General features: G+C 35.1%; 1 protein-coding gene across 1 annotated transcript; it reads left to right on the top strand.

Annotated features, from left to right (window-relative positions):
• Positions 1-26,712, top strand: BGAL9 (beta galactosidase 9). Its single transcript, XM_047294235.2, has 19 exons — positions 1-325; positions 822-917; positions 1,050-1,162; positions 2,261-2,327; positions 2,743-2,835; positions 3,734-3,877; positions 4,066-4,154; positions 5,033-5,138; positions 9,257-9,344; positions 9,440-9,561; positions 13,058-13,261; positions 14,226-14,458; positions 15,073-15,188; positions 16,674-16,771; positions 17,653-17,763; positions 18,713-18,820; positions 25,112-25,320; positions 25,652-26,000; positions 26,430-26,712. The coding sequence occupies exons 1-19, from the start codon at positions 77-79 to the stop codon at positions 26,583-26,585; spliced, it is 2,751 nt and encodes a 916-aa protein (XP_047150191.1). The 5' UTR covers positions 1-76; the 3' UTR covers positions 26,586-26,712.

Genomic DNA, 26,712 nt, shown 5'->3' with positions numbered 1-26,712 from the left:
ATAGATTCTACTAGAATAAAGAATCCATTGTTTAATCCAAATTTTATTTAGTTTTCAACGGTGGTGGAGAAGAGCAATGTTGAAGAAGATGTTGCGGAGTTCCTGTTCCAGAGGAGGATTAGGAAACAATAGGAAGGAGATGATAGTGGCAGTGATATTTTTTTGCGTTTGCTTAGTAACAATCGAGTATGGAGTAAGAGTGACGGAGGCAGAAGAGTATTTCAAACCGTTCAATGTCACCTACGACCACCGCGCTCTCATCCTCGACGGCAAACGCCGCATCCTCATTTCCGCCGGAATCCACTATCCTCGCGCCACTCCCGAGGTCTTAATTCCTCATCTTAATTTAACTCTTCGCCATGGATGAACTGTAATATAACAGTAAGATGAAACCGCAACTTAACTGAATCATTGAAGTTTCCTCTCTCCTTTGTTGTCTAACTTTCTCTCTCTGTTTATTTGAGTTCTGTTAGAGCTTGTTTGCTCTGTTTGATTTTTTGCTATTGTTTCATTGCCTCCATCAACCTAGATCGTTCTCAAAAGTCAATTTAGAAACTAATGCTGTTTTTTTTCTCAGCATCTTGAATGAGCTTTTGAAAAAAAAAAAAAACAAGAATTCGATCATCATGAACATCCGAGATTTTGCATTTCGGCATTTTCAGCACAAGTGAGCTTGTGTTTTGAATTTCATATTTGTCTGCATAGAAAATTGAAAATTCTTCTGAAACTAAATCGACAAATTAATCACAATTCTTTTATCAGTCTCATTTAACCATAATAGGATATGGAAGTGTCTTATTGTGCATTTGGTATGATGTTAGATGTGGCCTGACTTGATTGCAAAGAGCAAGGAAGGTGGAGCCGATGTGATTGAAACTTATGTTTTCTGGAATGGGCATGAGCCAGTGAGAGGACAGGTGGAAAATTATATTTCTCCCCGCTTTCCGGGCAGTGACCTTGTCTTGTATCTTCAACTATGTATTTGATATTTTTTTATTAATACTAAAATATCAATTCCCTTTTCATTTAATGTGCTTGCACATATGCAGTATAATTTTGAAGGGAGATATGATCTTGTGAAGTTTGTGAAGTTAGCAGCAGCTCATGGACTCTATTTCTTTCTCCGTATAGGCCCTTATGCGTGCGCCGAGTGGAACTTTGGGTCTCAGCCTTTTTCAAATATTATCGTTTAGCATTTTTTTTTTGTTTCTTAAATTTGATGTTTCCATATAGAAAAACAAGAGATTGCATGATGATAGTTAATTAATTACACTTCTAAACAGGAAAAATCCTCAATTAACTTTTATGCCATGCTTTACAATTTTTTCATCTTTTCTCGTTGAAAGTCCTTGTAGTAATGGTTTGGAGTGAGAAACAGTTTTCATTTAATCATTTACGTTTTATGCGAGGCAAAGCACTAAAATGGTGCAGTTTTATTTGGAAATTACTGATCTGGTTACCTTTTGTAAAAAAATAGGTAAATTGGTAAGTTGTGCTTTTAAGTAGACCTTCGATCCTTTTGTTTTTGTTTATTTATTTTAATACTAAACTTGTGCTTTGAAACAAGATTTTAGTATTTTTTTAATATAGAAATTGTGCTTTGAAACAAGATTTTAGTATTTTTTTAATATAGAAATTGTGCTTTGAAACTTAATTTTAATATTTTTTTAATGTAGAAGTTGTGCTTTAAATTATGATTTTAGGTCTTTTTAAGGTGAAGTTATGTTTACAAGCATGATTTTTAGTGCAAATTAAATTACTCAAAAAAGAAAATCCAGAGTGAGGATAGTTTCTGCTTCGCACAAAGGAAATAAACACAAACTTGTACAATGCTGGTATTATAATTGGTACTTGATGGGAAAATAAGTTAAGTTTTTGTTTGTGATCAATACATGCTGATCTTGCCTGTTTCTCTATTTGGATATTGCCTGTTTTATATCACCACTGTCTTGATTTTTTTTTTTATCATCATCATCACTGTTTTGATGCTACCCATCTGTTATGTATTGAAACCTGTGTGTAGTTGGAAAAATATGCATAGGGATTTCAGATTTTACGTCCCTGCTACACTCATAGATTCACCTGCTTCTTTTGATTTTGCTTGTGTTTTAGTTGTTTTCCTTTTGGTTTTTTTGCTCTTTTGGGTATATTACCTCACCTCTTGTTTGCTTATTTCTCTTCAGCAAAGCTTATTTCTCTCTTTAAAAGTAGATAAGTATTTGACAGCTTGTTGGTTGATTCATGAGCTATGTCTTTGCAGGGGTTTCCCAGTGTGGTTGCGTGATATCCCTGGTATTGAATTTCGAACAAACAATGAACCTTTCAAGGTGGACTGCTTTGTTGGTTGACATTAGTCTCTTTTTCTGTTTGTTTGTAAACAGACTTTTTTCATTTGTTTCTTGTTCTCCTTTTTTCATGTGTGATTTTATTCGGTTTTTTCAGCATTCTCAGATATGAACTGTGATTGACTTAACAACCATCTGTTCTTTATTGGGAAAAACTCAAATCTCACATGGGCTAGAATATTTAAGTAGGGTTTAGCTCTAAACCCATATTCCACGATTCTGGAGTTAGCCCAAACTCCTCTTAGTGTGTGCACACGTTTTTATATCCTGTAATGCACCTCAATGTTTGAATCTAGGGGTGGGATTTTTGTGAACTCCTAAAATCATGGAATAAATGTCAATGTAATTGGAAAGGATTGTGTAACATGATTTTGATAGACTTTTTTTCGAAACCTAGGAGGAGATGAAGCGCTTTGTCTCCAAGATGGTGAATATGATGAGAGAGGAAATGCTGTTTTCTTGGCAAGGTGGTCCTATAATTTTGTTGCAGGTGGGAAAAATGTAGATTTTGGTCATTATATACATCACTTGATTTTATTTTTCATAGTCTTGCTAATGAAAAAATTGGCGATGAAATTACAACTGTCTCTATATTATTGTTTTAACTCATTGCATTTGTGTTTCTGTTGGATCCCAGATACTTGATAAACCTGAAGGCATTAAATAACTGACAAATTAGTTTTTTTATATTTGTTACTATTAGTTGAAAATCTTCTATTTTCTGTTATAGATTATTGAGGAAATGTATTCTTTTATACAGTGCCCTGGTGAAACCAGGTAGGGGATTATAAAATTGAGTATGTGTAAAATGGAGTTTGGTGTATAAAAGGAGAGTGCTCTTTTGGGGGTAAACTCGTTTACCTTGGCATTTTGTATTGTTGGATACTTGAGAAATAGAGGTATTTCAGTGTATTTTTTCTAAGAACAGGGAGGAGCTTTTGTTTTCAAGCAATAGTTTTGTAATTCAAGAAAGGAAGTCCTAACAGTTTCTCTGCTAGGTAGGTTTTATTTTTAGTAGGAGTGAACTGCTTTTAGATTATTGATAACTGAATTCAACACTTTTCCTATTTTTGTCTTCTAATTTTTTCCATGTCTATCTAGGTGATGTTATATAATACAGGTATCCAATATATAGAAATTGTATGCGATATTTTAGTTGTTGATGCTTGTTATGTGGTCCTTTTTCTGTATTGATGTATTCTGATTATCGTATCCAATTTTTAAATTACTCAGTTCTCAAACTTATGAACACACTTAAATATTTCGTGTTAGATAACTATTGATTATGTTTTATTCTGTTATCTTGGAATTAGCTCATGAAAGTATTAAATATGATTCTTCCCTTTGTAGAAGGCAATCTTTAACTAAGCATGTGACTGGAATTTCAGATTGAGAATGAATACGGGAACATTGAGAGCTCCTATGGCAAAGGAGGTAAAGAGTATGTTAAATGGGCGGCTAAGATGGCTCTAAGTCTTGGTGCTGGGGTCCCATGGGTCATGTGTAGACAACAGGATGCTCCATATGATATTGTAAATTATATACCTTTCCACAATTGAAAATAACTGTTACTGGCATTTACCTATACTTACTAAAATTAAAATGTGTGCAGGTCTCTCCTATAGATTTTGAAAAAATAACAGAAAGTGTAGTTAAAATATTCTGTGTTTCAAAAAACTAACAATTCAAGTGGTTAATAAATCAATATTGTTGTACACAGATTGATACATGCAATGCATACTACTGTGATGGATTTAAACCAAACTCTCATAACAAACCAACGATTTGGACAGAGAATTGGGATGGATGGTATGAACAAATACATCCTTCGAGGGACTACCTTTTAATATGAGCAATAGGGCTACTATTGTGACATAGCAAGGTGCAATAAAGGCCACCGGTAGCTGCCATAGAAGCTGCTATTCTCTTTCCTGAAACCCTATATTCAACTATATTAATTGGCTCTTTTACTGAAATGGAGTTCTATTGCCCTCAACAAGCAGTGGTCTTTGGCAGCAACTCGTGGCTCAGTTTTTACTTCTCAACATGTTAAATTGTCTACATGGTTCTCTGTACTCTGTATGCATGCTTGTTGTATATGTCTATATCACCTAGGGGTAGGAGAGATTTTAGTTCTTTATATTATATCTCTGATATGCGTACTCAGTTTTTCCAGTCCGATGGTTTTCTTTCAATTTTCTAAACAGAATTATCAACTCTCTTGTCTTCTTTCTTTGCTACAAGCTACTTCCCAATTTTCCACTGTAGCGTTTTAAGGAGGTGACTTCACTGGGCTACATTCGACCATTACCTCCTTTACTTTCTATATGCACTTCTTGCTTGTTCTCTAATTTTGTAAATTATGTGGTTTGGAGAAGTGTCGTAATAATAGGAAAGTATTTACTAATTGGAGTACCTGAAACAAGGACCTAAAGGGTATATGTCTGATTATACTTTTAACGACAATAAATTCAACTTTACCAATCAATACTCGACATTACATAAATTGCTTATAGACCTTTTAGGTTAGCCACTATGTTTTCATTTTGTGCTTCTGTGTGTGTACTTGCATAAACCTTCGTTGAACTTTTGATTGCAAATAGAAGGTAAAAGAAACAATATGTCGAGAGCTGATTCAGTATTTGACTGTGGCTATAAATATTTTGGTTCTCCAACTGATTTTGAAGGTATACACAGTGGGGTGAAAAATTACCTCATAGACCTGTTGAAGACCTTGCTTTTGCAGTTGCACGATTTTTCCAACGTGGCGGAAGCTTTCAAAATTATTACATGGTATACACTATTCGTTTATAGCTTCTTTGTTGTTCTTACCTGCTGGTTGTCTCATGAAGGATTCTTGTCCAATGTTTGTATTGGAGGGCTTTTTATTATGTTGTTGTTCTTTTGGCACATTTTGCTACATATGTTCCATGCTTCTATCTTACTTTTTTCCATTTCTTGTTAATAAATTTGATTTATATTTTGAACATCAAATTGAAACTTTTAGGCAAGAGAATGAACTACCCAAACAACTTTAAAAGTATATGTTAGAAGACATAACAAAAGAGGAGAATATAGGTGTAGGGTAGTTACGTGGTTTTATTAACTCAAAGGTATAAATATGGTTAATAGTAAGTTATTAGGATAAAGGTATCTGATAGGTTGGGTCAAGACAGGTTTGGCATTAAGAGGAGGGATAAAAATAATAACTGAAAAATGATAGTTATAAACCTTCTGTAGATGTTTTTTCTTTTGAGGACCTCTCGAAAGTCCCTCAAGTGTGTGTTCTTCCTTTTTCTACCATATTGGCAGAAAAATTGCCGTTCCTTATGAAGTTTACCAAGAAGTTGTCTTGGAGTTTTTCTGTAATACTAATTGTGTCTTGGAGTTATCTTCATATTGATGAGGAGAAATTATTTTTAAAATCTTTCTATTCATTTTAACATATTTTTACATTCTTATTTTAAAAAATGAAATTATTATAAAGGTGATGTTAGGAATTCAAGTGAGTTTAAGTCTCACATTAAGTAGAAATGAGAAAATTGAGCATTATATAAAGAAGAAAACCCATAAACCCATTCCTAGAAGGTTATGTGGGCTTGGTTCATGTTTCATTTGTACTAAATCTCTCGGGTGAATCCCCTCTAAGACCCAACAGTGGTATCAAAAACAATGATTCGACTTGGTGGCTAGCTTAAACGAGTCAATATGATCCTTTTTGAAAATCTCCTAATAGAGGTTTAGGCGAATGTGTCCTATTTTCTTTGAATGGCAGTACGAGTAAGGGTCACTAGTAAGATACTCATGGTTGTAAATGCTTTCTCTTGAGGGAGATGTACCAATGTGGAAGGTACTTAAACTTGTGGGAGAGTTTGATAGAAATCTAAGCTTGAGTCTTAGTCTCACACTGAGTAAAAATGATAAAGTTAAGCACCATAAAAGAAAGAAGACCCATTCATAAACCTATTGTCTTAAGGTTCTAGTTGCAGATGATGTCAATCCTTATGTGGATTTGACTCATGTGTTATTGGTATTGGATCTTCCTTGTGAATTCCTTCTCACGATGGGTGATAATGCATTTCTTTATTTCTTTAAGTAGTTCAAGTATAATTAACCCTCTATGACTTGTAAGGATTGGTAGCTTTCACATATAAAGAGGATGGAAATGACTTTTTTTTTTTTGTAGGGAGGGACCCCTTGAATGGTTAGCAAGGGAAAAGTTCTTTTAGGTGTAGTAGGTCTAGCCTTAAGCTTAGGTTAACTTTCATTAGTATGGAGGGAGCAACAATTAATTATTTCTAATTCTGGCATAAAATCACATGAACCATTCTTGGGAAGACGTTTTACCAATGTTATTGAGGAGGTTTAGGGAAAATTGTTGACATAGTTATAGAAACTAGATCAGAAACTTAGAAACAAGAAAGAAAATTGAAATACAGAAAATTGAGAATTTCATATAGCATCTTCTCCCTCACACCGGGGCATATACTTCTCGAGCATAGAACTAAACATTAATGGGGGTTCGACAGCAGGTTGAACAATAGACCCAACAAGCAACGAATTTTGCTGGTATATGTTCTAACTCATGACTCTGATACCATATTAAAAACTAAACTTTAAGCTTAACTCATACTCATAAAATCGACTTGTAAGGTGAGGTTTGTAAGTTGAAAATAGGACTGATTTTATTATTCTAAATCATGAAAATACATTTTCATATCCTCTATTTGTAATAATCTAATTTTCCTAAAAAGGAAAATAGGGAAACTAAGTAAACAAAATAAAATAGAAGATTATATATCTATTTTCTCTAATCAGGAAGATTCTAAAGATATCCTCTCTAATTACAACACTGCCTCTCAAGTTGGTAAATGAATATCAATCATTCCCAACTTGCCTACAAGATCTTGAAATCTACCCGGAGGAAACCCTTTTGTAAAAATATCTGTTATTTGAAGTTCTGTAGGAACATGAGTTGTAATCACAAAGCCTCTGTCAAGATTATCTTTGATGAAATGTCTGTCAATCTCAATGTGTTTGGTTCTGTCATGCTGTACTGGATTATGGGCTATGCTCTTGGCAGATTTATTGTCACAGTGTAGTTGCACCGGGTTCTCCACTTTGACTTTAAGATCATCCAAAATAATTTTCATCCAGAGTCCTTCACACATTCCTTGAGCAAGAGCTCGAAATTCAGCTTCTGCACTAGAACGGGATACTCTATCTTGATTTTTGCTTCTCCATGTTACTAGACTATCTCCAAGAAACACACAATACCCAGAAGTCGAATTTTTGTCAGTAATAGAACCTGCATAGTCAGCACCAGTATATATTTTATAGTCAATGTGTGTTCTCTTTTGAATAATAGCCCCTTTCTTGGACTTGACTTGAAGTATTGGAGAATTTTGTCAACTGCTTGCATGTGTGCCTCTCCTGGATCATGCATAAATTGGCTCACTTCACTAACTGCATAAGCAATGTCTGGTCTTGTGTGTGATAGATAAACCAATTTTCCTACCAATCTCTGATATTGGGCCTTCTCTACAGGAGCACTTCCATGAAGAAAGGCATTCTTCACATCCAGCTAGTGTAAGTCCCATCCAAAATGAGCAGCCAAAGCAAGAATAACTTGAACTGTATTCATCTTTGCCACTGGGGCAAATGTCTCCTCATAGTCAATCCCATATGTTTGGTATATCCTTTTGCCACCAATCTAGCTTTATATATTTCTATTGTCCCATCTACCTTATGTTCTACTGTGAATATCACCCTACTGCCTTCTTGTCTCTTGGCTTATCAACAAACTCCCAAGTTGAATTTCTTTCTAATGCATTCATCTCTTCTTTCATGGCTTGATTCCAATGTTCAAGTTTCATGGCCTCCTGGATTGAGGTAGGAATTTCTGTGGCATCAATGGCAGCAATAAAACTTCTGTGCTTATCAAAGAGATTGTTAGTGCAAACATACTGATTAATAGGATATTTAGCACATGATCTTCTTTCCTTTCTCAATGCTTATCAGAGGTAGGAATTTCTTGGCTTCCTTGATGTTTTGTAGACTGTCTTTCACAACATCCCTACCCATTTTTCCCTCTTTCTTTCCTTTCATGACAAATTTCTCACTTCTTTCTGAGCCCTTTCTATGAATCTTGGATTTCTGCAACATTTCTTTTATTTCTTAGATATTTCTTCTCCATTCTGCTATCACCCTTTTCTGTTTGTTGGCTCCCCTCTCCAATGTATTGACTCTTCCTTCCATGCTTCCATCACTTCTTGATCTGGCAGGTCAATCCAATTTGGTAAATTTCTTTAGTATAGAAATCAATCTCTCGGACCAATTTGATAGATTTCTTTAGTATGGAAATCAATCTCTCTTACACTCAGCGCACACACAGAATACTGGACAAAAAGATTGTATATTATTATGGTAATCAAGAATACACTGTACACGTCCAAAACAATCAAGGGAACACTTTCCCTCCATAGGATAACAAGGTCCTATCTGTACACAAAGAATTAACAAAAGGTGACCTTGACTTAAGACCTCCTTGCCTTCTTATAAAGGCCCCCCAACCAACTAACCAACTAACAACTAATTCTTAATTTATTTCCTTCTATCCTACACACATTATATCCTATCAAATGCCTTATTTGGCTCTTGCATTCTATAGGATGCCCTGTTCTTTGTTTTGTTCTTCCATTTATCTGTTTATGGTAACAACTTTTATGAAAATAACCTTAATAATCAATATGGTGATATCTTCTAATAGCTGTTTTTCTTATTATATTTCAAAATTACTTACGATGAGTATATACTGATATAAGGGGTTTATCTATATATGATGTATATTATAGTCTTCGTAGATATGAGTATCAGTAACCCACATCTTGACAAGCTATTTTATGTTACAGTATTTTGGCGGAACAAATTTTGGCCGCACTGCAGGGGGCCCCTTGCAAATTACAAGTTATGATTATGATGCCCCAATTGACGAGTATGGTATGTGGAAGAATAACAATAAGACTGTTTTAGATGGTAGCTAATGAATATATTGCGTATAGCATTAACATAGTTGATGAACCCTGTTTTTCTAGGTCTGTTGCATGAGCCAAAATGGGGTCACTTGAAAGATTTACATGCTGCATTGAAACTTTGTGAGCCTGCCCTGGTTACTGCCGATTCACCAACATATATAAAATTGGGTCCAAAGCAGGAGGTTCGAGCCTAGCATGAAATAAATAAATATTTCATAGAAGTTTAAATCATTATGATTTACTGCATTTAATATTTTATTGGTAGTAGCTACACTTAGAGACCTACCAATATTTTTTAGTAGTAGACAGTGACTCACTAATAGCTTATATCTCTACAAAGTCTTTTGATGCAAGTATTTTCGGGATTTGTTAAAGATATTATTTGAAAAGATAAAACATATTCATGATTTATTTTCACTTTGAAAAAGAGAAAGTCATGTCCAGAAGATACTTAAAAGCCTTGTCATAGTTTACCAAGTCTCTCAAGACGTCTTGTGTTGATGATATTTGTAACAAGCTTCTCTCCTATGATACATATGCTTCAACTTTAGGAAGAGTTTTATAAATGAGTTGATTATGTTAAATATTTGATTTGATTATAATAAATATAGATATGATATGATGTGAAAGGAAAACGACTTGCTAAATGTTTCCCATTATTAGATATTGATTTTGTTTGGTATTATTATATCTCTTCTTTAATATAGATTAGAATACTTGTATGTTGGGATGACAAATGAACCCATTTTTTTATATTGTCCGAACCTGTCCAATTTTGATGGAGAATCCTCACATTGATTGGGCACATGTATAAGTATGCAAAATGTTTGACTTTTTAGATTGAGTATGGAATAGTGATAGGTAGCCTCAATTTCTGTTTCCTTTAGCAATGCTTCGGTGGTTACAACTTTCTTGGTTAGTGTTGGGTCACCCCTGATCATAATCTCTTCCTCCCCTGGCCAAAACTCATAGTCAAGTTTCTCCAATTGATTTTAACCTCCCTTAGTGATGCCAGCCAGGTTACCCCTAAGATCAATCCACACCACCGAGCTCAAACAAATAGAACTTTTCTTTCATCTCTAGACCTTCTAGCATTACTGAATATTGTGGCAGCATACACTCGTGTCCTTCTTAAACCCATCTCCCAAGCAAACTTTATAGGGAGGTGTTTCTTCCACCATCGAACCCAACTCAGCCACCAAATTGGTTGAAATGAAATTCTGGTTGGTTCCGTTATCGATCAACATTAACACGCGTCTCCCTTTCAGCCACCCTTGCAATTTCGTTGTATTGGATTGTGTTAGTCCCCTTGCTGAAAAAACAGAGTTCCATCTGCCTTTGTTTCATTTCTTTCTCCTCTTCCCTTTTGTTAGGATATTTATCCTATTTTATCATCATTATAGTGTGTCAAGGGTTATCCTATTTATCATGATTATATTGTGTCTAGGATTACCCTATTTATCATGATTATATTGTGTCTAGGGTTACCCTATTTATCATGTACATGTGTATCAATTTATTCTTATAAATAGAAGATTGTGAGAGGGATCAATTAAGCCCTCTAGAATTATTTTACTGATTCAATCTTAAGTTGGTATCAGAGCGGGTCGATCCCGCTCTGGTTTCTGTCTCTATATCTGTCCGGTGCCACAGTTCTTCGTCGCCGCCACCATCCGCCGCTGCCCGCCGCCGGCCACCGTCCACCGCCGGCCACCGTCGTCCGTCGCCGGCCACCGCCCGCCGTTGCCGGCCACCGTCGTCCATCACTATCACAGTTTCCTTTGTCTAAACCCTTAGGGTTTTTCTTGTTCCTCGCTAGTACTATTCGTCTTCTTCAGAAATGGCGTCTGGCAGTACTATTTCCTTCTCCGGAAGTCCATCAATTACCTTCGAGAAGCTAAATGGAAAAAATTATCTATCATGGTCTGCTGCCGTTGAAATGTGGTTCCTTGGCCAAGGGCATTATGACCACCTTGAGTGAGATGGAAGCCATGTGCCTACTGAAAAAGCTTATCAGTGGAAACAAGCAAATTTCCAGTTGTGTGCCTTGTTATGGCAATCAGTGGAACCCAAACTTCTTGTATCTTTGAGGGCTTTCAAAACTTGTCACTCCTTTTGGAAGTATTGAATATAGTGAAGAAGATTAGGAGAAATCTCCCTTATGTGTTTAGCATACACATAGGGTAGTTTATTTATAATGTAAGATAAGGGTTAAACCCTAAATACAGAATGGGCTAAGCCCAATTAACAGAAACACACAACTTAACATCTAACACTCCCCCTCAAGCTGGAGCATATAAATCATATATTCCAAGCTTGTTACAAAGATAGTCAATTCTAGGTCCTCGTAAGGACTTGGTGATATCTTCCAGAAGATTGAGTTCCCCTATTGGTCCCTCCCCTGTCCTGTTTGGGATCTGTTGTAGCCTCCTCTACATCCCTGGCTATCTCCATAGCCCTTAGCTATTCTCTGGGGTTGTGGGACCTGATTTGGCTCCTAATATTCCCTTGCTTTCGCATGCCTTTGCTTTTGAAAATATTCATGAAGCTGTTCCAGAATTTAACATGAATGAACGCAAGCTATTAATCAAGATAAAATTGACCAAGAAAGAGTCGATTGAAGCCACTATAGAAGGACATGATGTTGCTTTTCCAACTGTAGTACTCTAGATTTTCATTTCTTGTTGCATGATCGTCTTCTGTGAGAAATCTTATCTGAATATTGGATTTCACAACAAAACATTGAAGTTTATGGGCTTTTAATCACCGGTTCAATTTGTTGCCTCCATTGAAGAAAATGGGAGTGATTTAGTTTCTTAGGATTTGGATGAAACAAAGGAGTAGTGTTGGTGAAGAACACAAGATTTTGAGACAACTCCATTAATGGATCTTTGAAGCTCTGGATACAGTAACAGAAAAGAGGAACAAAAAGAAAGAAGAAGATCTATTGAACATAAAATGTAACAGAATTTTATTGTATTTAAAGTTTGATTACAACAGAAGTGAAGACTACTAACGTATCAAAGTAACATGACAGCTGCTTAAAGTTGACAGTTGTTCTTTACACTAATACATACAAATTCCTTGTATTTCGGTATTGAGAGATTTTGGAGTTATGCAGGACAAAAAGGCAGAAGTAGGATTTTAGCCTGTTAGTATAGATAAAGAATGAATGCATCTTATATATACATAAATATAATTAGAAAATAAGCACAAGATTATTTTCTGTGTGTTGAAGTATAATGTCATTATTTTATTATTAATACTTATCTTAGGGGCTTCCTGCGTTTTTATCTTTCAGAACTACTGTCTTCTATAAATACAGTAGTAAAGTGTATCAGTTTTCTTTAATCAAAATATAGGACTCTTCGTCTTCACCGAACTTCATGTCTGTGGTTCTAGAAATCTCATTGATAACTATGCCTACTATTTCCAAAATTACATTACTGTTATCATTCCCTATATTTGTATTCAATTTTTCTATGCTTCAATAGACGTTCACAAAGAATGTATTTTTACTTAGGGACAATGCTTCTGCATATTTTTCTAGTTAGTTTATTACCGCATGTCTTCACAAGCACATGTAGCCAATCCCACCATGTGCTAAGGTTTGCTTGTTGTATGTAAAATTATATAGGTGATTTTATTTTCTGAGTCGCTTTTGTTCATCAATTTCAGGCACATGTATACCAAGCAGATGTTCACCCTAATGGATTGAATTTGTCTTCCTTTGAATCTCCAAGCATATGCTCAGCATTTCTTGCCAACATTGATGAAAAAAGAGAGGCAACAGTGACATTTCGTGGTCGAAGATACACTATACCACCATGGTCTGTCAGTGTGTTGCCAGATTGCACAAATACAGTTTTCAATACTGCCAAGGTTAGTTTATGCAGGGGAACATTTTGAGTTTGCAAAAGTGTTGGCTTGACATAAATTTGTTTCTCCTCTCTATATTATATATTTGTGAAAGTTATTTTACTAATGGTTTACTTTTGCTTAATGATTTAGAGATATTCACCATTATACATATGTATGTATATGTATATGTATGTATGTATATATGTATGTATGTATATATGTATGTATGCATATATGTATGTGAGAAAGGATAAAGTTAGTAAAAGAAACCTTTTCAAAGTTATATTCATCCTCACCCTTTACTTTCTTAATCTAATTGTCAATACTTGTTGGAACCATTAGATTAAAAAAAAGTTAAAGAGCTTGTAAAGTGAGGTTTGCATCTACACATATACTCTAAATTGGTCTTATCTTTAGTCGATGTGTCGATGTGAGACTTCTAACATACTCCCCTTACGCTGAGGATTATACACTCGTGTGTGGGACTAGGCAAATGGGTGGTCTAATAGCGGGTGGACTTTAACCCATGAGTCTGATACCATGTTAAGAAGTGGACTTTAAGCCTAACCTAACCCTACAAAACCAGCTTGTAAGGTGATATTTTCACCCACACGCACATATATATATATATATATATATATATATATATATATATATATATATATATATATATATATATATATATATATATATATATTTTAAATTGCCTTTATTTCTAATCGATGTGAAAATTCCAACAAGATTTTTTTAAATACATAATTTTAGTTTTAATAGCTAGATACACTTGTAATAACGAATAAAATTACAACAAGGACAAAATAAAAAAATTTCTAAAATACATATGTGCTGGATGGTTTTGACAAAGTGAAATCCTTGTTGTCTATTGATTTTGCAATTTTTATTGTGAAAATGGTCAATACTACACTTATAGGATTGTTATATTATTTTCGGGTTATCTGAAATTTTCTTCTTTGAATTTGCACAGGTTAGAGCTCAAACTTCTGTCAAACTAGTAGAATTTGATTTTCCAACTGTCTCCAATATTTTCCCAGCCCAGCAAAGTAGGGACCACAATGGTATCTACTACATCTCAAAGTCTTGGATGACTACAAAAGAGCCACTCAATATTTGGAGTAAGAGCAGTTTCACTGTTGAAGGTATATGGGAGCACTTAAATGTGACAAAGGATCAATCTGACTATCTTTGGTATTCAACCAGGTCATTATTCCCTGCTGAATACTCTGCAATGATACCAAATGTATCACATTATATATTTTTTGGCTTGTTTTACTTTCACTATATGGTACATGCGGTCTGTATTATGCCTTACTTTTATTAAAATGAATGTTTTATGTGTTATCTGTGTTCTTTTAGATAAAGAGGAATTCACTATAGCTATAGGTTTGAAGGACCAACTTTCTTGAAAACTTAAGGTTTTAGGTGAAAGGTCACAGAGTGTTGAAGCATGGAGAATGGAGAGGCACACACTACTGGCTTAAGTTTAGCTTTTTTCATTACAATGGCAGTAACAAACTACTTGGTCATAGAAGGTTACAGTGTCAACGACTAACTTTACTAAAAGTTGAAGTTAGATGATGGCTTATGAATGATTTTATTTCTAACAAAAGAAGCATGACAGATTATGGAGAAGATATCTTCTATACAGTTTTCCGTTTGTATATCTGCCAAAGGAATTCCATCGATGGAAACATGATTTGAATTCCATAAAGCTGCAATAAAATAAACAAAAAATTCATCAAAATTTAAAGCATTTTTAAATGTTGATTCAATGGTTTTCTAATTATTTTTTCATTAATGTGTATATAATGCAGAATATCCGTTTCTGACAGTGACATCTTGTTTTGGGAGGAAAATGATGTCCGTCCAAAACTTACAATAGATGGTGTCCGTGATATACTGCGAGTATTTGTCAATGGCCAGCTTATAGGTAACTGTAGTATTATTTCTTCTGTTTTAATCGAAGTTCTATTCTGGATAATGCACTTTATTATGCAACTTCCGTAGAAAGATTCTTGGAAGGAATCTTAGCATGTGCATTTTTGTTTTGAAGTTCAGCGATGCTTGGGAAAAATAACACACGATCTAGATAGTGTTTGTCTGACACATCAGAGGAATTATATTATGTACAAATGGTTTATTTGTGTTTATTTATATTAGATATATGATTTGAATATAAAATGCCCCAAATTCCAAAATAAAACCTGAGTGGTCATGATAGAAATATCCTTCTGGAAGGCTAGTAACCAACAGCTCGGCTAGTAATAAACGAGAGAACCAAAATATAATTAAGGGCATAACAACCTCGGTTCCTAGAAGGGGGAGCAGTAATGGATGAATAATTTATTCCCTTCAAAACAAATTATAAATTACTATGAAATTGAAGATAATTACTCCAAAGTATAAAAGAATTATAAATTAACCGATGTAAATATAATGACATTTGTGTCACAGATGCATGACAATTTGTGAGAAGAAAATAAATTAACAATTTGTAAAACGTTTAAAAGGTGCATAGTAAAATACTATATAGGTTTAGCTACATGAGAGAACCAAAATGAGGTGGCTCCAGCCTTCTGGAGGGCATTGTGTCTCCTCAAGAAGATGGTGATTTAACAGACAAGTCTTTCTACTCTCTAATTAATTATTATCATCTATCTTGTCATGTCATGTCATGTCATCGAGGGGTAACCCTCATCTATAGCTCATGCCATGCACAGGTGGCTCCATTCAAGGGTAGCCTTCTTCTGAATCATATGACAAGGTCCAAACCAGCAATTACCCCCCTTAATATCTACGAAATTACAACACATAAATCATAGAGTTTTTCTGTTCAAATCAAATTTATTGCAAATGATCAGTGTATCATTCTCATAATTTTCATATACTGATGCCACTCAACACATTTGAAATAATTTTACCTTTAACAGTTAAACTAAAAATGTATAATATTTGCATCTCTGTGTGTTCAAATAAGATATGAAAGACTTGTTTCCCACACAAAAGATATTAAATGATGATTCTATGATAAAATAATTAAAATAGGAACAATAGAAAGAAGAAATAAAATAGAAGCTATTCATCATGATCATTACAATCTTACTAAACCACTCTTTAGAGAACACCAGATCCAGTGAGTTAGTATTCCAAGAATATGAAATATACCTTTATAAAAATATGCTAAAAATATATTTTTTCAAATTTGTAGATTGTGGTTATACCACAATAATAATTTTTTAAGGACTAAGTAGTGTCATTGTCTCTATAAAGCACTATCCCTAACTTCAGACAATGGGTCCCCCATCTTTTCAAAACAAAGCATCAGTTGTATCATAATTGTTGTGCTTTAGAGGTTTAATATTTATTTCTTTTGTTTATATATATTCATGTAGTTTAATTTCTTGTCCAAGTGAAGGTAATGCTGTTGGTCATTGGATCAAGGTGGTCCAGTCTCTTCAATTTCTCCCAGGATACAATGATTTAACACTGTTAACTCAAACAGTGGGTTTGCAGGTGAAATTCCTGATATATTTTTGACATTTATCCTTTTGTTTAATGCAAAACTTATCTATTTTTCTAGTGTAATGTGTTGTGTAGGTGTATGTCGATTGCTTAATTTTCATAATTCATACACTGATAGTGTATTTGATCAATCAAACTAGTTCATTTCGATAAGATGTATATTAGTAATGACAGAAGAATTGAAGAGCATAATGTCAAATATTATGCCTACGTAATGATGGAAATATTAATTACATCCACTTGTCTATTAATTATTGCATTTTATTATAATTTATAGTTGGGGTTTATTTCTACCTTGCAAAAACAGTTTCTAAAGTGAGGTCTATCCAAACATTGCAGTCGTTACTAAATCCTTGTGTCTAGTTGAGGTGGAACTATATCCACCCATCAAACCTATCACAATGAAAGTACAAGACATATATTAAGGCGGGCCCAGGGTGTTGTTAATAAAGGCACATTCCAACATAGTTTTTATCTGATACCTCTATCGTTATATGGTTTTAGTTATGTTATTCTTGAGAAAGAGAATGAATTTTATTATTTTCATTCATGTCTATTATATTTTCCTTATCTCTATTTATAATAATCTAATCTTCTAAAAAAGGAAAATAAGAAAACAATATGCCGAAAAATAAACTAGAAGATTTTATAGATATTTTCTCTAATTAAAAAGATTTTATAGATATTTTTTCTAATTAGGAAGATTTTCCTCTAATTACAACAGTTATGCTCTCTAATGTGTTCGCATTAATATGAACAGGATATTCGTGTTCATCGTTATGTGACTTTTCTTTAGCATATTCTCCTATAAAACAATTGAGGGATAGAGATTACTAACTATACGTATATTCTCATTTGAAACAATATTGCAGAATTATGGTGCATTTATTGAGAAGGATGGAGCAGGGATCAGAGGTACAATAAAGATCACTGGATTTAAAAATGGAGATATAGATCTTTCAAAATCATTATGGACCCATCAGGTATGTATATAATATTTAAACCCTGTACTGATACCAAATAACTATATGAAATATTAGCTGTTTTTCAGAGGAAAATATTACTAGGTCTACGAGTAGTACACTACAGCTTTATTCTGAAAGATTTAGCAAATACACAAGCCCAATGCACATGCTTTCTCTATCTGTCGTTTCTAGATGGTTTCTTATTGAATTTGGATACTACAATTGACCTTCTAATTTAAATGATCAACTTTCAAATATTTTCTAGGGTGAGTCAATCAGTTAGTTACACACAAAGTGCTATTACTTGATGTACATAAACTAATTACGAATACTCTAGCTGAACTCTTTGTAAATAAACCTGTGTGCACCTATTAATATTCAAGACTATTTCAAAGATAATTAACACCAATTCGTCAAATCAATTTACAAGAGAAAAATGAAGATACCAGTACTTCCTAAGATGCATTGAACTTAGCTATACAAAGCATCTAGGCTCATCTAAGCTACCTGCTAAAATAAACATTAAAAAAGCTCTTATATCCACATATTTTCCCATTTCGAACAATATTCCTGTACAAAAATAGGATTTTGAATATTAATTTTCTCTTACATGCTCTTGTAGGATTAGGTTTTAAAGTTTTGCCTGTTTGAGGCTTTTTTGTATCTTTAAGGATTTCAACCTTCTCATGGTAAGTCTGATAATATAATTTTGGAAAACAAAATTCTCAGTTTTGATTTTGTATGAGTTGGTCATTCTAGTTCTGCCTTCACTCCATAGAAATTTAAAATGCTACTTTAGTGGTGTGCTTTCTAGATGTGTGCTGGTTTGATTATCTTTATTCGAAGCTCATTTAGTTATTCTATACTTTTCATCTTATGTACTTACATTCTATATTTGTGGAATTGTACTTTATATATTATGAGGAATTTGAAAATATTGGTTCCACTTTATTTGATTTTATCCCAGGTTGGGCTGCAGGGCGAGTTTTTAAAACTTTACAGTGAAGAGAATGAAAATTCAGGGTGGGTAGAATTAACCCCTGATGGCATCCCATCCACATTTACATGGTACAAGGTAATTATGATCTGTCGAAGTGATTTCTATGTGAGAACTGTTGTAGAGTGAAAGAAAATAGGCTTAATACCACTTATGGTCCCAATTTTTGTTAGCTTTGTTTAAAATGGTCCTAATTTTTTTTATGTTTAATGTAGTCCTAAATATCGTAATTTATGTTCAATTTAGTCTTTTTTTTGCAAACGTCGTTTAAATCGTTAACATCACATCACCAATCAGTGAATTACATGACACTTATTGGCTAACGTGGCTAGAACCATAGTTGACTAAGGATGGTCACGCCAATGAGGGCTTGACTTGTGGCAACCCCTTTCTTCACCCAAAAATTAGGGTTTCAGATTTGCATCGGCAGATTGGGAAAAAGCTTGGTCGATTGCTGCCACACGAGAATAGGGTTTCTCCTTCATGGCGGATATGGTGAACTTCGTGATAGTTGGTTTGCTTCTAGGTTTTTATCCTGTAGGTGAATGAAGAAGGCGCGGTGGAGAAGCTTGCGGAGAGGCGCTAGTGCGATTTGGGTTTGCGTTAGCGATTTGGATTTTGCTCGCGAGAGGTTGATGATGATATTGGTGGCTCTTCACTGTTGCGGCACGAATCGCGCTTCTAGTTTGAAGGAAATTTTTGGTTCTGTGGGTTTTGATCTTCTGTTTTTCAGGTTGGTGGTGGCTGGTGGAGAATGAAGAAGCTTCACGATGTTGCTTAAAGGTGCGAGGAACTCGCGATTCGGTTTCGCGATGCTTGTGTTGGAGCGTTTGGAACAACGACGCGACCATCTGGTTAGGGTTTTGAAATGTCTGATGATGGAGGTGCGAAGATGGTGGTTGGCCGTGAGCGTGGCAGTGGCGACTAAGGTTTCTATGTAGGGGAAAATTATGGTTTATGGAGGTAGGAGATGATGATGATGATGTGTCAAGGGTGATGTGTCACTAATTGCACAATTGGATATTTGACCGTTAACGATTTAAACGGCGTTTGCAAAAAAGACTAAATTGAACACAAATTACAATGTTTAGGACTACATTGAACATAACAAAAAATTAAGACCATTTTGAACAAAGCTGAAAATAATTGGGACCATAAGTAGTATTAAGCCAAGAAAATAAAAAGGGAAAAGAGCCTACTAGTTGTTTACATTGATTTTGTTATAAATATCAACTCATTCATGAACCTCCACGAGGACTTAAGCCCCTTAGAATGTTGGTTCTTGGCATGATATTAGCGCCTCTATGACCAAGTTAGAAGTTTCATACTAGCTTCCCTCTTTTTCTCTTGAGGAAGCTTAGTTTAAGAATGCCAGAATACTAGAACAAAATATTTTAAAAACAAGAATCATGCAAAATGATTAAGATAATTTCTGTTATGCTGATAATTGTATTACCTAATTTTTACTATGGTAGACAAATTCATGAGTGACAGATAGGGCATATGGTCAATGATTATAAATTTATGCACAGGCGTATAGTCATTGATTAAAATAATTTTTTGTATTTAATTGTAATTGAAATACTCTATTAAAACAAGAAAATTAAAATTTCAATAAATTTGAATTTTCTTGTCCAAATAAAAATGTAACAATGAATTGAAAGCTATTCAAGTTCAATGAATTTTAATTTCCTATTCAATCACACGGTTATAGTGTGATAGGGAAGTTTTTGGGGAAGAAGTTTTCATTAGGAATTTAAAAATTTAAGGATGAGATTTTTGTTGGTTGGATCAATTCTCTTGTGGCTAGTGGACATGTTACAATTGAATCATAGTGCTTAAGTTGTTATGCTCTTAAGTAGAAAGAGTTACATTTTGACAATTACTTATAATTTTTAGCATAGTGGTAATTGTTTGATTGAACAAGGTTGAAAGTGTATTAATCAAGTAAATACTAGTTATCAAAGCATGATCCATAAAATTGTAAGGAAGCATAGATTGAACAAGGAATGTGAAACCATGTTCAACCCCATGTATGTGCTTTCTTCCAACAACACCATTTTGATGGTGTGTGAGAACAACACCATACTAATGGTGTGTGAGAGCAAATTAATCTATGATTAATGTCCAGTTGATTGAGATATTGAGTAAATGGACGAAACTCACCACCTGAGTCAATTTGAAAAGTTTTTGAAGATGCATGAAAGCCAAAACCCTAAAAACATTTAAGGCCTAACATTTGGCTTTCAAAAGATAAATTAAGTAATTCGTGAATAATAATCAACAAAGTTTAAATAATATAGAAGAAGCTCAAGAAGGATGTGTAAACAATAGAAGATGACAAGTTTTTGCACATGTGGACTAGAATGACCTAGATATGAATGCCTCAAATGGAAAATATTTAGAATTTGAACAAGATTTTATACAATCAGTTTTGTATTGCAAACTGAAACAGTACAAAACAGTTGAGGAGATCGACATTGCTGCAACTGAGTTGGGGAACTGATATGACCCATCCACGCCTAGAGAGCCTTCAAACAGCACTTTTAACTGTCTTGTGATATTACAAGACAAAATGTTGGACGTAATTCAAAAATGATATTATTATCACGTGCATAATAGTGACTAACAATCATTCAGTTCTTCTATGTTGAAGAGACACCAAATTATGGGAGAGCGACATTTTTGGATTGCTAGTAGAAGAGAAAAGAGTAGAACCTAGTGTACATGATAAAACTTAGTGCACAACTCACACTCAAGAAGGTACACTTTTCACAACTATAGCCACAATTGATAAGTGGGAAATGCAAGTCCACGACTGTCGTTAAGTAATAATATTGAATTGATAAGAACCACGTGTTTGAATTTGTAATTATCACAATTTAATATTATTTAAAATGAAAAGAAATTAATTGAAATTCAATGTTGATTTTGAAATAAAGAATTCAAGAAAAAAAAAATCAAGAATTGAAATAATAAGCAAATTAATTGGGATAAAATTAATATAAGAAAACCTCCAGGATCAGGATCCGCACCCAGGATTCCTTTTAATTTAATTTCTTACCCAGCTATTGATTCTCTTCGGAGTTGAACTCACCTAAGGTAGCCTATATGTTCCCTCCCCCGGACAACGGAAACATATAAAATTAACCAAACCCTTGGGTAGCTATATTTAATTAAACCCATTAAGTATTTTGATAATTTACTGATTTTTCGAAGAATCAAACTTAATGTCGTGATTTAATACCTTAGTCTCTCCCCTGTAAAATATGTGTCTGCAAAACAAGCAAGGCTTAACCTGTACTAAGAAAAATTGGAAAATTAGAATAAATAAGATTGAAAATTGTATAGTAAGGTACCTGAGACGAGCGGTTTACATCCATATCCAATAACGATCGCTCTATTCACTGAGTTACAAGCACTAGCATCCGCCATCCAGTAAGATCGCTCTATCCGCTGGCGCTCGTCAACCCAGATCAAACATGCCCCACGCACGTTAAAAGTCAAACCGGATTTACTCAATCAGGTCAATCTAGGTTTAGCGCTCGGTCAAGTTAAACGATGTTGGGCCATGGCCCAACATTTAAGTAATTGGACTGATAGTCCACCAGAAGATAAAATAGTCTAAAAGATCTGATTAAAGATATGAATGACGCGGATTACGGGAAACTGACCGGATTTTAAGGTAAACTGTTTAAGGTAAGTCTATTACAAATTTTATTAAGGTTAAATACAGGAAAGAAAAGGAAGACCAGGTACGTTCTATTGAATACTGAAAAATACTCTATTGTGAGGATAATATCTTTCCTTGAGAGCTGAGGCTCCATAACCCACATCTGTCTTGAGCGTCGGAGTATCTCCGCAGGTACCCCCCTCTGTTGAAGTGGACGAGTTGTGGAAGCGGATGGAATGTGAATGATGTCTAGAAAGGTGAACAAGTTACATCAGCTAAGGAGAAGTAAGCGTTCCAGACATTTAGAAGCAGCAAAGACACACCAACAAGGTCCGTATCTCGATCCCAAACATCTATACCGAAACATTTTGGCGCCCACCGTGGGGCCGAGATTTGGAGATCCCCAATGTTGACCACAAGAACTATGGAAGAAAACTACACCAGAGATTTGATCAGGGAACTACAAGCCCAGATAGCGGCGCAGGCGAAAACCATAAAGGAGCAGCAGGAGACTTAGCACAAACAAGCAGAGGAAATTGCAACGTTAAGAGCGCAACGACCTCCGCCTGAGGTGTCCGCCTCAAACAGGCAGGGAGATAATGAAGGTAGCCGTCATGGGGGGCGATCTATGCATACCGAACTTGGCGGGGAGGGAAGAAGGGGACCCACACCCCTTCGGCTCATCAATCTACTTCCGTTTACAGAAAACATCATGTAAACTGCTATGCCCGAAAAACCTCCTCCAACATTAGAAAGATACCACGGCTCACCGGACCCAGATAACCACCTCAAAAACTTCATCAATGCGATGGCATTCTACACGGATAGCGACCCAGTCATTTGTCGAGCTTTCTCCTTGCCTTTGAAAGACGAAGCATTGGAGTGGTACCATACCCTCACTCCAAATACGATAGATTGTTTCGCCACCGTGGAAACTTTCTTCAGAACACAGTATGCCGCCAACAGAAGGCAGGAGATGACGCCGGCAGAGTTGGTAAACACTAAACAGGAGAAGGATGAAACCCTGAGAGCGTTCATGCAGAGGTACAACGAGGCTGCAAGACGAGTGAAAGACCTATCCAGAGAGTTGGTCGACTAACTGCTTTGTCACGTTTTATCCCGAAATTTGCAGAACATATCAGACCTATCCTGAAGAATATGAAAAAGGGTATCACTCAACACTGGGACGACCAATGCGAGAAAGCTTTCGTTGCTGTCAAGGATATCCTCACCAGTCCTCCTATCATGGCCCGACCGACAACCGGATAAAACAATCAAACAGAAGAGGAGGGAAAATCATGTGGAAACCCAAAATATGGTGAGAAAAAGAGGAGGGAATTGAGCCCTAGTCTTCGTACCTTGCTCTAGACTCGATGAAAGAATCCAGAGAACCTTTCAATTGAATTCCAACTTGATAAGAAACTGAATTTTGTTGAAATAAAACTAGAAACTCGGTTGTCCGTTTTGTAAGTTTTACTTGTATATATGCAGTCACTGAGTATTTAGCCGAACAAGTAAAGACACAAACCACTAGTTGAGAGAGAAAAAGAAATAGCAGTAAACCACACCAAAATTTTATACTGATAGCTAGTATATAAGATCTGATACCATCTTCACAATTTTATCAGAGCTAGATGGGTCCCTGACTTGATCAAGGTTCTAGGTTAGTGGGTCACTGATGGCACCAATGGCTTGCAGCATCAACCTGTACAATAACATATACATAATTTTATACTAAAGAAATTGGATAAAACTTACTTTTGTCATCTATTTAGCAGAAAACCATCTTAGAGTAGTGGTTATCTTGCATTTATGTTACCCTTGGTCTTGGGTTTGAACCTGTCTCTCGACCAAAAGATTTTCTCCCACCATATTTAAGTAGCAACCAACAGAACAGCTAGGAGGGTGTGCAAGAGTAAATGTTTGGGTAGGCTAGTTTGTCAAATCTTCAACTGTAATGAATGTTATATGTGCCCAGGACAATTGAAGCACAGAATTTTGCAAGAGTAAATGTTTGGGTAGACCAGTTAGTGAATGTAGGATATTTGATGAGAAGCAGGTTTTGAAAGCTTCTTCAAAGTTTGTTTATGACAATCTTTCCAAGAAATTAAGCAGAGGAAGAATAAGATACGACTTTATGACTTCTATCGCAGACATTCTAACCAAAAAATATTAGACCTTTCAAATTAATTTTCAACTTGTTTTTTCTATCCATTTTAGAGGATTTGGGAGTGGAAAGAGTAGGGTACTATGAATTGTGGTTTCTGCTGGAGTATGGTGTATTGAGCTGGATTCAACTCCAGAATGTATTCTCAGAGAAGCCATCTTCCTCATTTTGTGGATAGACTTGTTTTCTTATATTACTTGGGGCTCATGGCCTTCCTGACAAAGTTTCCATGTCTGATGCTCAAACAATTGTTTTGACCTGATATAGTTCCCCTTTTCAATATTTGTGTGATCTATTTTAGGAAGACTCATGATTCCTGTGCATTTTACATTGTATTGTATATGTGTTTGCCTCTAAAAAATTGTTTAGTAATCTATGTATTGTAGTTATTATGCCCAACGCACTACTACAGAATTAGTGAATCTAAAATCATGATATGAATACTGGGATTATGAAGGTGCAAAGTAAGCCCATTGGTCATTCTCTCGTAATGCTATTTTTTTTTATAACACCTATTTATTTTAAGCAGGCATACTTTGATGTTCCTGGTGGCCTAGATCCAGTTGCTCTTGACTTGAAAAGCATGGGGAAAGGTCAGGCTTGGGTGAATGGTCACCATATTGGAAGATACTGGACTCGGGTTTCTCCAAAAAGTGGATGTAAACAAGTCTGTGATTATCGTGGAGCATATGATTCTGACAAGTGTTCAACAAATTGTGGAAAACCGACCCAAACATTGTATGTACTCTCGAAGTGGCTAAAACTGTTGGTTTCATGATTTCATCTAATTCCACAAGACTTTACTTACGAATTATAAATAGCCGCTCACGGCATCATTTATCTCATGTTGATTATGTACATTGTACACAAAGACTAATTAATTACTAAATGAGGAAAATATGTTCCAATGATATTTAATTAATACTGGTTTGTAATATAATGCTTCCTTTATTAAGTTTGTCATAATTATTAGAATGATTTTGAGGAGTATACAGCATTACTTCAGTACATTAATACGGGAAATTTCCAGTATTGTGCTTTCCTTAACTTCTGACTTATTGGTCTCCAGGTACCATGTGCCACGATCATGGTTGAGAGCATCCAACAATTTACTCGTTATCTTGGAAGAAACGGGAGGAAATCCGTTTGAGATTTCTGTAAAGGTACATTTGTCCAGCATAATATGTGCTCAAGTGTCAGAATCCAACCATCCACCTCTACAGAAGTTGGTAAATGCGGATCTCATTGGGGAAGAAGTTTCTGTTAATAATATGATACCTGAACTTCAGTTATATTGTCAAGAAGGACATACAATATCCTCCATAACATTTGCTAGCTTTGGTACCCCCCGAGGTGGTTGTCAGAACTTTTCTAGGGGAAACTGCCACGCTCCTAGTTCCATGTCAATAGTCTCCAAGGTAAACTAACTCTGTTTTGGATACCTTTTCACACTAGTCGTTGTCTAGCACCTCTGAAAAGTAAAATTGTTGACAGTTTTTATGCAAGAAAGCAAATGCTCCACAAGATTATGGCGTTGTGGACTTGGTAAAAGCTATGATGCAAGAAATTTTCCAAAATGCTTAACCCAATAATTTGTTTAAGTATTAACCCAATAATTTGTTTAAGTATTACAGTTAAAAGTTATTGTTATTATCGCTGGATAATCTCTAGGCTTAGAAAAGTAATGCTGCCACTATAGTTGTATTACGATTAGCGTTTTACGTCTTATTAGCTGCTGATTTGTAAAGCTTGAAGAGAGGTGGAAAAAAAAATGAGGCTAATAATAGTAGTAAGCATGTTGCCTGGTTTTGGTTGTAGACCCTCCTGACACTTTTAATATTTTGCAGGAATGTCAAGGGAAAAACAGCTGCTCCATCAAAATCTTAGATACTGTATTCGGAGGTGACTCATGTCCGGGTGTTGAGAAAACGTTGTCTGTGGAAGCCAGATGCACATCGTTATTGAGTGATAGTTTCTTTCAAGAGGCTGTAAGTAGCTCCTAAAATGTTGTTCGGTGTGAATCTAATGCATAAGTCAACCAACTAGATAATGGTGCTAACCTGAAAAGGTCCTTTCATTCTATTGTGTGGACACAATGATACTTCAATAAATGTCATTATTTAGTGCATA

This window comes from Vigna umbellata, chromosome 1, assembly GCF_029865625.1.
Source record: "Vigna umbellata cultivar VRB3 chromosome 1, Vumbellata_1.0, whole genome shotgun sequence".
In the NCBI taxonomy this organism is placed as follows: Eukaryota; Viridiplantae; Streptophyta; class Magnoliopsida; order Fabales; family Fabaceae; genus Vigna; species Vigna umbellata.
The sequence above is the reverse complement of the archived record's forward strand: the minus strand, read 5'-3'. Positions and strand labels throughout refer to the sequence as shown.